This window comes from Podarcis erhardii, assembly GCF_964252035.2.
Source record: "Podarcis erhardii genome assembly, chromosome: Z".
NCBI lineage: Eukaryota > Metazoa > Chordata > Lepidosauria > Squamata > Lacertidae > Podarcis > Podarcis erhardii.
In genome coordinates, this window is record NC_138504.1 from 9,904,470 (window position 1) to 9,918,526 (window position 14,057).

The window sequence follows — 14,057 nt, forward strand, 5'->3', positions numbered from 1 at the left end:
GCTCAATCACCTTTCCCAAGAATGGAAGATTTGAGACTGGGTGATAGTTGGCCAAATAGGCCGGGTCTAAATTTTTTTTTTTTAGAAGCGGTTTAATGACCTCCTCTTTCAGTGGGCCTGGGAAGGCTCCGTCACAGAGGGAAGCATTCACCACCCCGCAGAGCCCATCGCCCAGCCCTTCCTGGCTCGCTTTTATCAGCCAGGATGGGCAAGGATCAAGTAGACAGGTGGTCAGTTTCACTTGTCCAAGCAGCCTGTCCACATCCTCGGAGGTAACAGATTGGAATTGATCCCATGTAACAGGACCAGACAGAACTCTAGCACTCTCCCGGCCCTGCTCCCATGGTGAAGTCTACCTCCTACCGAATCTGAGCGACTTTATCTGCAAAAAACTTTGCAAAAGCATTGCAGGAGATCTTGGGGTCCCTACCAGGCCCCGATGACGAAGGTGGTTCTGATAGATTGCGAACCACCTGAAAGAGTCTCCTGCTGCTGTTTTCTGCAGATGCAATAGAGGCGGTGAAGAAGGTCCTCTTCGCCGTTGCCATCGCCACTTGGTAGGCTCGACGTTGAGCACTACCCCATGTCCTGTCAGCTTCAGAATGAGTTATCTGCCACTGGCGCTCTAGCCATCTCAGTGATTGTTTCATTGCCCTCAGATCCATGGAAAACCACAGGGCTGTCTGGGCTCCATGCAATCGGAGAGGGCGCTTCGGAGCCAGACAGTCAGTAGGCCTAGTTAACTCCGTATTCCAGCGGGCCACCAGGGAATCAGCTGAAAGGCCATCAACTTGGGATAAAACATCCTCTACCACTCTCTGGAAACCATTTGGATCCATTAAGTGGCGGGGGTGGACCATCCGAATCGGTCCCACCTCCCTGCAGAGGGGAAGGGTCGCAGAGAAGTCCAGTTGCACCAGGAAGTGATCTGACCATGGCATTTCTTTTGTTTCGCTTTTAGTTAGTGTCAGATCACCAACATCTATAGAGGTGAACACCAGGTCCAAGGCATGTCCGCGGCTATGAGTTGGGCCAAACTTATTCAGGGACAGCCCCACGGAGGCCATGCTTTCCATGAAGTCCCGAGTGGCCCCTTATAAGGTCGTGTCGGCATGGATGTTAAAATCCCCTAGGACAACCAGGAGAACATCCGCCATGACCTGAAGCAGCTCGGGCAGGGAATCCTTGGTGCAGCGGGGAGGTTGGTACACCAAAAGGAATCCTGTACTGCCCCTATTGCCCAACTTCCAGAACATGCACTCAGAGAACTGGGTCTTCCCAATAGGATGCCTTGTGCAAACTAATGACTTCCTAAAAATCACTGCAACCCCCCCTCCCTGCCCACATGACCTGGGTTGCTGTGCGTAAGAGAAACCTGGTGGGCAAGCAGCGGCAAGGACAGGCCCATCTGCTTCATCCAACCAGGTCTCTGTCACACATGCCAGGTCAAGTCCTCCATCCACAATCAGGTCGTGGATGGCAGTGGTCTTATTCATCATTGTCCTGGCATTGCACAGCAATGATTCCAGTATCCTTCTGGTCAGGACCAGATCCGAAGGCTGGGATAGTCCTTAGACAACGACTAAACCTGCCTCCTCGGTAATGACACGGTCTGGTCTTAGCATAGCTCCTCCTCCTGCCCGTGATCACTGAGATCGGTACCCGGTGCTTCTGCCCCTGTGGAACCTGCCCCAGCCATTCTGTTGGCTGAGGCTCACTCCCAGGTAGCCCTGGCCCTTTCCTCTTATAAAGCAAAATTCAAACTATACAGTAGCCTAACAAAATAGTAAAAGTAAAAACAAAGCCAAAAACAATTATACTAAAATAAAACTCAACCCCACCCCAACTCAACATTTATTCCACCCCAAACAAAAATAAAATAAAATAAAAATATATAAATAAAAACCGCCGTACTTTTAAACATCCCCCCCCCCCAATTCCTTATGGATCATTTCCCAATACACTTTTACCCTTTTACAAGTCCACCTCATATGAAAGAACATTTCCTCTGTATGTAACTATTTAGGATCAAAACTGGTAAGAAGTGATAATGCAAAATGGGATATTGCTCCTAGTTGACAGTGTCTGTATGTTCCACACGCAAATAACCTATTTCAGCATGTGGATCTGAATAAAAGGCCTTAGAAATCTTGCTCATGTAGACAATAGCTATATTATCTCAGTGGTGTCAACCCCTGAATCTGGTGTGTTCAAATAAGCCCTCAAAGAAGGGGTGAGGAATCTCCATCCTACAGGCCCATTTTGCTGGAAGGAGGTGTACAAGACACCACCCAACCACTCCAGATTTTCACAGGGTTTACTCCTTAGCTTTTTCTCTTCCTGAATTAACAGGAACTAAAACATTATTTTAAAGATCTTGAAGTGAAACAGAATGCATCAGAGTTAACAACAACAACAACAACAACAGAAATATTGTGCTAAAATTGGCTATTAGCAGCCCACAAATGGAAAACTCACCAACTTTGTAGTGTATGCAGCCTTCCAGGTCACCCACAGACACCCAGCCTTGTCGCTTTTCCACATCTGGATCATTCCGCAAGATCTTATTCCTCAGCCAGGATAGATAGTAGACACGTAGCTTGTTCTTTTTGCCTGCCAATTTAATGGAGCAGAAATAGAAAAGGAATTTTGCTTAAAAACTTAATTTCTCTACATGACTGTGGAGTGCCAGGCTGTAGCACACCACCAACTTGGCTGAAAGTAGTTTTGAGGTTGGTAATATCTTAAACTAAGAGGAAAGATGCCTAATATCAAGCCAGTATAGTGGTACCTCGGGTTAAGAACTTAATTCATTCCGGAGGTCTGTTCTTAACCTGAAACTGTGCTTAATCTGAAGACCACTTTAGCTAATGGGGCCTCCCGCTGCTGCCGTGCCGCCAGAGCATGATTTTTGTTCTCATCCTGAAGCAAAGTTCTTAACCCTAGGTACTATTTCTGGGTTAGCGGAGTCTGTAACCTGAAGCGTATGTAATCTGAAGTATAGGTAACCCAAGGTACCACTGTATTGCCTATTCTGGCGGTGTAAGCACCATTCCATTAGGACACATTTAAAACATGTAGCTTCCTTCCCCCCAAAATCCTGGGAACTGTGGTTTGCCCCACACAGAGTTGCAATTCCCAGCACCATTAACGAAGTACGGTCCCCAGGGTTTTTTAGGGGCAGGGAGAGCGGAAGCCGAGTGCTTTAAATCTGTGGTGTGCATACCAAACCTCTGTCTTGCAGCTGTTTCCGCAAAGACTCGGGCAGAGGTCTTTCTGATATCTACTTGACTAATATCATTTTTAGCAGAGATGTCAGGCAGCGAAGTCAGGGTTTTTCTGTGTGCAAAGCTCATGCTCAGTGACGGATCTATGTTCTCAGATCATCGCAGTCAGACAGAAAAGCAATAGCACCACCTTGTGGTGAGAGAACGTATGTAAAAAATAAACGAATACTTGTGTATCTGTGCCCTCAGATATGTTCCTAGTTCAGTTAAGCTTTCGTTGTGTGAGCCGAGCCTTCTGAAAGGCACCACTCCTTAGTATCACTAGCACAACTGCAGCTCAGGGTGACGTTCCAAACAATCTGTTTTGCACCCCAGATCTGTTTGTTGGATCTCCTTTGTTTACTTTGTAGTAGCTCCTTCACTCCACACCCTGTAAGGCGAGGGGTGGTGAACCTTCAGCCTGGATTTGTATTCATGTGCAGCCCAGTGCTGTGGTGGAGATTAAAATTGCCCCATCTCAGCACTGGGCAGGGTGGAGTGGTTTAAACTGTAATGTGTGATGCATCTATGTGTCTGTGTGCATGTGTGTGGGTGGTGCTGTGGGTTAAACCACAGAGCCTAGGGCTTGCCGATCAGAAGGTCGGCGGTTTGAATCCCTGCAATGGGGTGAGCTCCCGTTGGTCAGTCCCTGCTCCTGCCAACCTAGCAGTTCGAAAGCACGTCAAGTGCAAGTAGATAAATAGGTACCACTCCAGCGGGAAGGTAAACGGCATTTCCGTGCGCTGCTCTGGTTCGCCAGAAGTGGCTTAGTCATGCTGGCCACATGACCTGGAAGCTGTACGCCGGCTCCCTCGGCTAATAAAGCGAGATGAGTGCCGCAACCCCAGAGTCAGTCACGACTGGACCTAATGGTCAGGGGTCCCTTTACCTTTTATAGTATATTGGCCTATATCATGTGTGGGCAGGGCAGAGAGAGGGCATGTTGCTATGTATTTATTTATTTATTTATTTCCAAGGTGATGTAAACAGTTGCTGTGTGGTCTGCCTGTGTGCTGAGTGCGTCTGCCGCACATGTGGGGTTGTGTGTGCATGCATGCATACATGAGAGTGTGCTTTGTAGCCCTCAGTTGGCAAGCATTGAGCATGGGCCCTCATATGTGTGTGTGTGTGTGTGTGTGTGTGTGTGTGTAAAGCCCCATTACTTCATCTTTCAACAAGTCTTATTTACTCTGTTTTGATTTTGTTGGTTCAAAACATGTCTTAGAGGTTGAGGGCATTCTGTTTTAGTGAGTTGTTCCCCCCCTTTTTTTGGTCGTAAGCCATAATCTTTGTGCCTCAGCATTGTTCAGAACAACAAAAAATATGGCCACTCCTGTAGCTATAGGAGATAACTTTGCCCGGGAGAGTTATGGGTCTTATCATGAAAAACCACCTGGATGGGGTTAATACCTGTCTTTCCATGCTTTTGACAGAGCAGTTCGTAATGTGGAAGTCTGAACACTCTAACTAACAGTTTGTTCCCATAAAAGTTAGTACTGTATATAATTTGCAAACTTTAGTGGAGAGTCTAGGGCTAGATCGAAACCCACCTTTTAAACGTTATTAGAACAATATTAAAAATATCATTCTAAAACGTCAAGGCATTTGGTTTCTTCCTTCGCTTCGGTTCCCACAAAGTTTACCAGGTATTTTTTGGGATAGAGATAGATCTGCAGCGCCCTCTGGTGCCACATTTAAACAGCACATCACTAATGTTTGAAAAGAACTTCCTATGGCAATATGGTTATCAGAACTGTCAGGGAAGAGTAAGAACCATATTTGAAATTCATTTTTAGCATCAAAAACCATGAGTGCACATCCACCCTAGGCCACACCTACCACCATCATGATCATTACTATTAATGTTAAAAATGTATATTGTGCTTCCCAGTGCCCAGGTGTCAAAGCAGCTACAAGATGCAAATTTTAAAACATAAATTAACTTTCAGAAATTTAAAGCCTCAGAAATGTAAAACCTCAGAAATGCAAACAAACAAAAAGATTCTAAAGCATTGGAGAGGTACTCATGATGCAAAGCCCTCCTGAAATAAAACAGTTTTAACCAGGCGTCCAAAATTCAGCAGCCATGGTGCCTGTCTGACTTCTAGTGGCAAGGAGTTCCACAAGAGTAAGACTCATAAGACTGAAGGCATCTCTTCTTGTTGGTGAGAGTTGTGCTAACAGGACTCCCTCAGATGATGCCAGTGATCGAACAGGAATGGCCAGGGTAAGGTGGCTGTGACCCATAATTTCAGTACACTGATATCAGACATATACATGCCTAGCCTGTGCTCTGGGAGGAATAATTTAATGGTTGCTGCCATCAGCTTCCAGGGCAGGGATGGAAGCTACATTAGAGAAACAAACACAGAGAGATTGATGCTGTTAGACTCAGAAGCCAGCTTTAAACTAGTTTTAAGTATCTGGTGTACTCTATAAATCTTGCAAACCACTTTGCATACTAAGCAGGCAATGAAACACCCTGAATCACATCTGCCCTAGATACAAGGATTGTAAGCATCAGGAGGAGCCGACGAGTTTTTACAACTCAATTTGCAGTCTAATCTTCTTTGTAATTGCTTCTGGTCCTACTGTAGGTCAGATGGTTCTAGGCACCATACAAACCTGAGATGGTAATTAGCACGTTGAGTCCTTCGAGCACATCCATCTGTTGGAACCGCCTCCTGGTTATCAATGAGTAAACTCTTCCTTGGCCGCTTCTGTCTAGAAGCCACAATCCATTCTCAGTCCCCACAAGCAAATTCACCCCTGTTAAAATATGGAAGAACAACAAAATCAGCGCAAGTAATCCTGACAATATAAACCATCTAAAGGCAATTTGGACCACTTCCTCACTGGAGAGCGAATGGATGGAACAGCACTTTGGTTACTATATTGGTATTCAACAGCTCTTACTCAAGACAGGTGGGACCTGCAACGTGGCCTGTGCACACATTACTGCTTTTAAGCACAGCTAGGCTGTTGGTTTTCTCAGTTCCTGTGGAAGCTGGTTTTGGTGGGGAAGTGCATCAAAACACAGCATTTAATACTCATCAGAGAATCGTTGGAAGGGGTCACTGAGGGTCATCTAGTCCAACCCCCTGCAATGCAGGGATAATAATAATAATAATAATAATAATAATAATAATAATAATAATTTATTATTTATACCCTGCCCATCTGGCTGGGCTTCCCCAGCCACTCTGGGTGGCTTCCAACAAAATATTAAAATATAGCTTCCCTAAAGCTTGTTTAGCTTCCCTAAACAACTAAATCTCAGCTAAAGCAGCCATGGCAGATGGCCATCCAACCTCTGCTTGAAACCCCCCAAGGAAGGAGTGTCCACAACCTCCCGATGAAGTCCGTTCCACTGCTGAACAGCTCTTACTTCCTGCTGTCTAGTCAGAATCTCCCTTCTTGTAACTTGAAATGGCAGGACAGATATGGATGCAGCTAATGTTGTGTGCATGTCGCTTCCCAAACCAGCAGTGAGAGTGCACTGGATGCAGATTCAATGGGAGTGCATGCACGGCCTTCATGTTGCAGTGTGGCCTGTTCCTGTTCAGGTTGCCTGCCAGCCAGCCAGCTGGCCAGCTGTGACCTTTCCCAGAAAGCTCCATTCTCTCCCCCCCCCCCCTCTTCTTGCCATCTCAACAGAGAACATTCATTCCATGGTCACTGAGTATGCTCAGTCCTCATTAGACTGTTTGGGGGCTGTTCCACTCTGCCCCCAAATGATTTTGATTGGGTTTCGATAACAACAAGAAAAGCAGTGTTAACAAAAACTGAACTAAGCTAGCGGAGGCATCTTATCATATGGGTCTTACAATGCACATATTGTGAGTCAAACTACTCTTTGTCCATTTGAGTCATTTCCTCCCCTTAGTAAATCTCTCATTTGTCCATCAGGAAGAGGGCACTTTTAAAATATAACCCGTCCACAGATTGACGACTCGAGTTGTTGGAGGTTCTAGTAAATTCTGATTCTTATTGACATATGCCAGAAAAGGCATCCAAATCACATCAGATTAGTGATTTTTCTGCCACCCCTCCAATTACTGTTTGCTATTTTTCTGCCGTCCCTCTAATCACACTACTGTGATATGTCAGCCTTTCAAAGAAGGCCAAGACTTGGATATTATCTAGCTACCCTTTGGCCATAAATCCTGTTTTCCAGTGACTTGCCAACTCAGTATGTGCTGCCGCAAACAATAGTGCTACCCTACTGATTCTCTGAGAACTCTACAAGAGGTTCAAGCCTTGATTACCCCTCCTAAAGTATTTAGAACCTTGGGGTTCCCCTGAGCCTGCTGGTGCCCCACTGTTGTGCATGGGCATTCTGGTTTTGGCTATATTAGTATATTCAGCGAAAGTTTCATTCAGAGGTAGCATGCCAGGGAATAACCCCTGCTGTGGGGCAGATGTGGGGTGGAGCAATCTGCCCTCAGGTCCTGCTTTGTGGGCATCTGGTTGGCCACTACTAGAATCAGGGTGCTGGACTAGATTGTTTGCTGCTCTGACCCTGCAGGGGGTCTACGTTTGTTTTTTGTTTATATTTATTTAATTTGGGTTGGGGTTTTTTTGGGGGGTGGGGAGGTTATTTGCATTTCTCTAAAAGGGTAGCGCTGTGAGTTAAACCACAGAGCCTACGACTTGCCAATCAGAAGGTTGGTGGTTCAAATCCCCGTGACGAGGTGAGCTCCCGTTGCTCGGTCCCTGCTCCTCCCAACCTAGCAGTTCGAAAGCATGTCAAAGCGCAAGTAGATAAATAGGTACCGCTCTGGTGGGAAGGTAAATGGCGTTTCCGTGTGCTGCTCTGGTTTGCCAGAAGTGGCTTAGTCATGCTGGCCACATGACTCGGAAGCTGTACGCCAGCTCCCTCGGCCAATAAAGCGAGATGAGCACCGCAACCCCAGAGTCGGTCATGACTGGACCTAATGGTCAGGGGTCCCTTTACCTTTACTAAAAGCATTTAATAGGGACCAGTTTACCTATGATGCTGCCTTACTCCACATGCGCCCAAATGACTGATCAGTGGAATTGGCATTACTGCAGGTGCCAAATAATTTGTAAGAACTCATTGAGTGTGACATCACTTGCACTTTGGAACTCCCTGCCTATTGAGATCAAGCTGGTGCCTTCAGTGTACTCTTTTTGGCGCCTGCTAAAAATATATATTCATGTTTAGATAAGCCTACCCAAATTCTTAGAAACGCTGGTGTGAATTTTAATCTGTTTTAGTATTTCAACTTCTTGCATGCTTTAATGCATTGCCATTTTTCCTGATTTTATAGTTTTATCTTTGAGGGTGTTCTTTTGTGTTTTTTTTACAATCAAGCAGTGTGTAAATTTTGTTAAACAAACAACTTACTATCTAAACATCTCCAAATGGCATGTGAAAATGATATGAAACAATCAAAGTGTCATAAAAGCTACAAAACGGCACTATGAAAACAGATTTTAAAAAGTAAAGAGATGATTTTGGAAATAGCAGGGTTCAATTTCATGGGTCAGGAATAGTCTAGGCAGAAAGAGATGCCTTCACAAGATGTCTGAGGCAACTGATGGACGATGCTTCATGAATGACATTCCACAGAGCAGAGACAACAACATAAAATTCCAGTTTTTGGGTCACCGCACAGTGATAATCCATAGAGTGATGGCCTAAGTCAAGACCCTGGGGGAACAGGCAATATGTGGCATTTAAGGCTTATGTCTGTCATCCCAACCTATGTACCTAGGATTAAGTACCACTGACTTCAATAGGACTTACTTCTGAGTAGGCAGGGTTAGGATTGCTCTGCCAGTTAGCTTTAGTGGGGAGAGCAGGGCCCATTGCAAGGTAAAAAATTTTGAGTTCCCATAGATTTGTCATGAAATGTCACTTGGAGTGGGGTACCCACTCTCGAGAAACATCCTAAGAAGTTAAACAAGACTTGCAAAATTTCTCTGGGTGAGACCCTGAAATATCTGTCTACAGTTAAATTGTTTTCAAGCCAGCAGAAGTGCTGAGGGGACTGCGGATTTGAGCTGACACCCAACAGGCGAGGCTTCCATTTGGTTGCCATGTTTGATAAGGTTTCTTATCGAAGTGTTCCTGGCGGAAATAATGAGATGGCATAAGGTATTACGCAGCACAAAAAAAGAGAGAAAAAGCAGTGGAATGCTAGCAATGGGCTGGTAAGAACATAGCGCTCTCCAGCTCAGCACACATATCATTACCAGCTTTGCTATGGTGCTCTGTTCTTAATTTAAAATCTTGGCCTCCTCCAAACATACATCACATGAAACCCAGAGAGCTGTAAACTGTAAATCTACATTTCCTGGGATAATTTCTTCCGGCATTTCATTCATTTATTTTGTTTCTCATTTAAGGCTCGAATCAAGGCAGGAGGTGTGGGTAAAATATTGTATCAGCTCCATGGAGCTTGTCGTCGTGCTGCCTGGTGTCAGGAAGATGGAAAATTAAAGCTGATGGGGAGCTAAGGCATCAATAATGAGGATGGATCTTTAAGTGACAGGCGGTGCAGTCCATCCAGCATTTCGGTATATCACACTCAGATGTAGGAAACTGGGCTTCATGTCAAGGCCAGCTCAGAGGCAGAGAATTGCACTGAGGATCATAGTACATTCTAAGACCAATGGTAGCTGAGATGCACTGGTGCACACCACAAGGCTGCGATCCTGCAAACCTTCCAACACACCTTCCAGGATTTCTGTTGCAGAGTGTTCTCCACTTCAGAAAGTGATGGGCTCAAGTTACTGCCCAGGACAGAAAATGTACTGGTATCACAAGACCTCCCATCTCTGGGCATGACTTGAGAGGCAGAAAGAAGCAAAAAACTCTAGACCAGGTCCCTACTGATGCTCCAGAAATGGGTAAGACTGGGTTACAAAAACTCAGTTGCTACCTAGCTGTTGTTCGAGCAACATCTCCTTTTGGACAGTTCCTCTGATGCTTTAGTGCACTTTGTATTGAACCTGATCTTGCCTTGCTAGTAAGTGCTCCAGCTGCATTCCAGGACACCCCAACAATCAGGCTGAGCAGGAACGGGGCAATTTACTGAATGGGAACAGAAACAGGACTGCAATACCTCAAGGACCGCCTCTCTCCCATATAAACCGTTCTGGACTCTGTGTTCACCCTTCTTTGTGTGCCTCTTCCATGAGAGGTCCAGAAGGTGGCAACATGAGAACAGGCTTTTTCTGTGGTGGCTCCCTGTTTGTGGGATACCCTCCCCAGGGAGGTTCGCCAGGTACCTTCATTATATATATTTTAGGTGCCAGGCGAAAACGTTCCTTTTTAACCAGGCCTTGGGTTGATGAATATTTTAAATGTGTCTGTGGGAAGGGGGAGGTTATGGCTTTGCTGTTGTGTTTTAATTATTTACTCGAGAACCAGTGTGGTGTAGAAGAAGAAGAGCAGTTTGGATTTGATATCCCGCTTTATCACTACCCGAAGGAGTCTCAAAGCGGCTAACATTCTCCTTTCCCTTCCTCCCTCACAACAAACACTCTGTGAGGTGAGTGGGGCTGAGAGACTAGCCCAAGGTCACCCAGCAGCTGCATGTGGAGGAGCAGGGACGTGAACCTGGTTCACCAGATTATGAGTCTACCGCTCTTAACCACTACACCACACTGTAGTGGTTAAGAGCGGTAGTCTCGTAATCTGGGGAACCGGGTTCGCGTTCCCGCTCCTCCACATGCAGCTGCTGGGTGACCTTGGGCCAGTCACACTTCTCTGAAGTCTCTCAGCCCCGCTCACCTCACAGAGTGTTTGTTGTGGGGAAGGAAGGGAAAGGAGAATGTTAGCCGCTTTGAGACTCCTGAAGGGGAGTGAAAGGCGGGATATCAAATCCAAACTCTTCTTCTTGTTTTTATCCGGTACTGTATTCTGTGAACCACCCTGTGGCCCTTTGATGGAGAGCAGTATATAAATCTAACAAATAATAATAGCAACATAGGAAGCTGCCTTGCAATGAGTTAGGCTATTGGTCCATCTTGCTGCAATATTGGCTACACTGACTGGCAGCAGCTCTTCAGGGTTTCAGGTGAAGGTCTTTCCCAGTCCTACCTATGATCATGCAAAGTAAGTGCTCTTCCAGGGTGCTATGGCCCTTCCCCCTATATTTTTAAAGATCTGAACAAGCCTCCAAGCACCTCAGAATCGCAAGCCATCTATTCCTGCTTCAGATAAACTTTCTTACCCCACAATGCGGAACACAAGATCTCAGAGTTGAACTTCTTTTTGTATTTGCGGATTTCTGGGCTGTCACTCTGTGGGCGGATATTGGTGGGGTTCACGTTGACAACAGAGCCTTTCCTTGCGTTTTGCCTGCTGGTGGGCTCTGGTTTCACACTGGATGCTGGGGAAGAGAAGCAGAGGCTTTTTATAAAACGATTGTTATGTTTTTTTTGCACAACATATGGCTTGTGAAGCAACTGTGCCCCACACTCTAAGTGTGCCCCTCATGAAAGCAAGATTTCTAATCTCTTTTTGAATGACATCGAATATGTCACATCCACAATATACATTTAAAGCATATTGCTTCCCCCAAGGAATCCAGGGAGCTGTGGCTTGTTAATGATGCTTTGTGAGAGAGCATTTGCTTTAAATTTATGGTGTGGATGTGACCTAAGGGCCAGACCACAAGTGATGCTATTCATTTGCATTTAATGTGCACATTTTAAAAATACAAATAGCAACTACTGGAAGGAGCCTGATAATGTTTAGGATCAGAGCAGGTGGGGTACAGGGAGTTTTGTCAGTCTTGACAAAAATCATTCATTTGAAGCAACTATTTGCATGGTATTCCCTATGCATTGACATTCCATATTGGCACCAGTAAATGCGACAGACCAGTGTATTCAGCCCACAGAACAAAGAATTATCTAAGTAAATAAGGTGCTTGCTTGCTGGGAGAAGGTCACTAGAGTCCGCCTTCTACCAGGTGAATTTGCAGGTCATGGAAAACCATACATAATGGTTTAGCATTCGTGGTTCACTTGAATAAACCATGAATGGGAAGCCAAAACCGAAGTTTGGCTTGGAGCAGAGGTGGATTAGAGTAGTGCGACCAGTTCTGCCGCCCTGGGCCCTGGGCCTAGGGAGTTCTCCAGGGCATTGCAACTATGATGTAGTGAACCGAGCAGAACAGCAGGCAGGAGGTGGAGGGGCATCAAATTTTGGCCTTGCACAGGGTGATGCATAAATTTGAAAGACCCAAGTCCACCCTTGCTTGGAGTGGAGCAAGCCATGATCCTTGTAAGGCTAAGACAGAGATTCGGATGGGTGACTATGTTAATTTCAGTTTCTCCCAGTTTCTCATCTTTCTAATATTAAGTCCAGTTCTGATATAACCTTTTTGTATGCATTTCCTTCCTAGGAAGAGTGCACGTGTTGCGGTGAGACCTGGAGGAGGGGAGGAAGGACACAATTTCACTCCTTCCCTCCAAAAGAGGCAAATATGGCATGTTCTGCAATTAAAGCAACTGTACTCACGAGAACCACAGTTTGGCCCAGTTGGACTTGAAGGAGGTGACATTTGTAGAAGCCTAGGATCTATGAATGATGTGAATGATGTCGTAGATGAGGAACTATTTTTTGAGGGGGTGTTGTTAGTGCTTGGTGCCTAAAATGGGGAAAAAAATTAAGATGAAACAAAGGAACTTAATCACAACCGACTGCATTGATGGTACTACATGTATACTATACGGTGACCTTTCCCAACCTTGGACCCCCAGATGCTGTTGGACTATAACTCCCATCATTCTTAAGACAGCAGAACCAGCAGTCAGGGATGATGGGAGTTGTAGTCCAACAAGATCTGGGGGCCCAAGGTTGGGAAAGGCTGCTGTCTCTGGGATGGATGGTTCTACTTCAACACCCTCCTTAAAAAAACCCCAAACGAAACTAAAACCTTGCTTTGAAAGTGATACCACAACTTAATTACAGTGGTACCTCGGTTTATGAACTTAATCTGTTCCGGAAGTCCGTTCTTAAACCGAAGCTGCGCTTTCCCTAATGAGGTCTCCCACCGCCAGTGCCCTTCCACCATTCGGATTCCATTCCTAGACTGAGGTAAAGTTCATAGACTTCTGGTTTTGCGGAAGTTCATAACCCAAATAGTTCGTAAACAGGGCTGTTCATAAACCGAGGTACCACTGCAGAGCTTATGTACATTGCATTCTACTGGGTTGCTGCACTAAGATACTCTGCGGCCAATGATAGTAGAAAGCCACCTAGGCTGTGAAGAAGAAACTGGCGTAATATGGGAAGGAGCAGTAGATCTGACCAGAGCCCTAGTTGAGTCAACAGTAGAGTCTGGCTCTCTGCTCTGAAACCCCTTCCAGACATCCAGTAAGACTGGGTACTTATCAGGGCTCTGGAATGGAAGTTCCAGCTGGGGTAGCTCTGTTGGTAGAGCATGTGGCTCTTAATCTCAAGGTGATGGGTTCAAGTCCCATGTTGGGCAAATTGATTCCTGCATTTAGACTAGATGATCATTGTGGTGCTTCCTAACTCTACATTTCTGTGATTCTCTGATTCTAAAAGGTGGAAGTGGATCTAACTATTAGAAATCCGGATGATTAGCAGTGGATTGTACTCTAAAGCTTCATTGGAAAGGAAAACAAAAACAAAGGGTAAATAAATCTAGTTCTTTCACATCTAGAAAAATTATACAGCAATAAAATGTGTAGGGCAGGTAATTTCTCTTCACCACCACACAGTCACACATGATTCACTCTTAAATCTCCCTTCCAAAACAGCTTAAAGGAGAAGACTGAAGT

General features: G+C 45.4%; 1 protein-coding gene across 4 annotated transcripts in view; it reads right to left on the reverse strand.

Annotated features, from left to right (window-relative positions):
- NRK (Nik related kinase) overlaps positions 1-14,057 on the reverse strand; it is a 122,483-nt gene that overhangs the window by 24,041 nt on the left and 84,385 nt on the right. For all 4 annotated transcript variants that reach the window (XM_081847891.1, XM_081847890.1, XM_081847892.1 and 1 more), the window contains 4 exons: positions 12,769-12,898; positions 11,474-11,632; positions 5,892-6,035; positions 2,479-2,613 (listed from right to left, as the gene is read on the reverse strand). In XM_081847891.1, the coding sequence (XP_081704017.1) occupies positions 2,479-2,613; positions 5,892-6,035; positions 11,474-11,632; positions 12,769-12,898 (568 nt within the window). The remainder of the gene's footprint in view (positions 1-2,478; positions 2,614-5,891; positions 6,036-11,473; positions 11,633-12,768; positions 12,899-14,057) is intronic.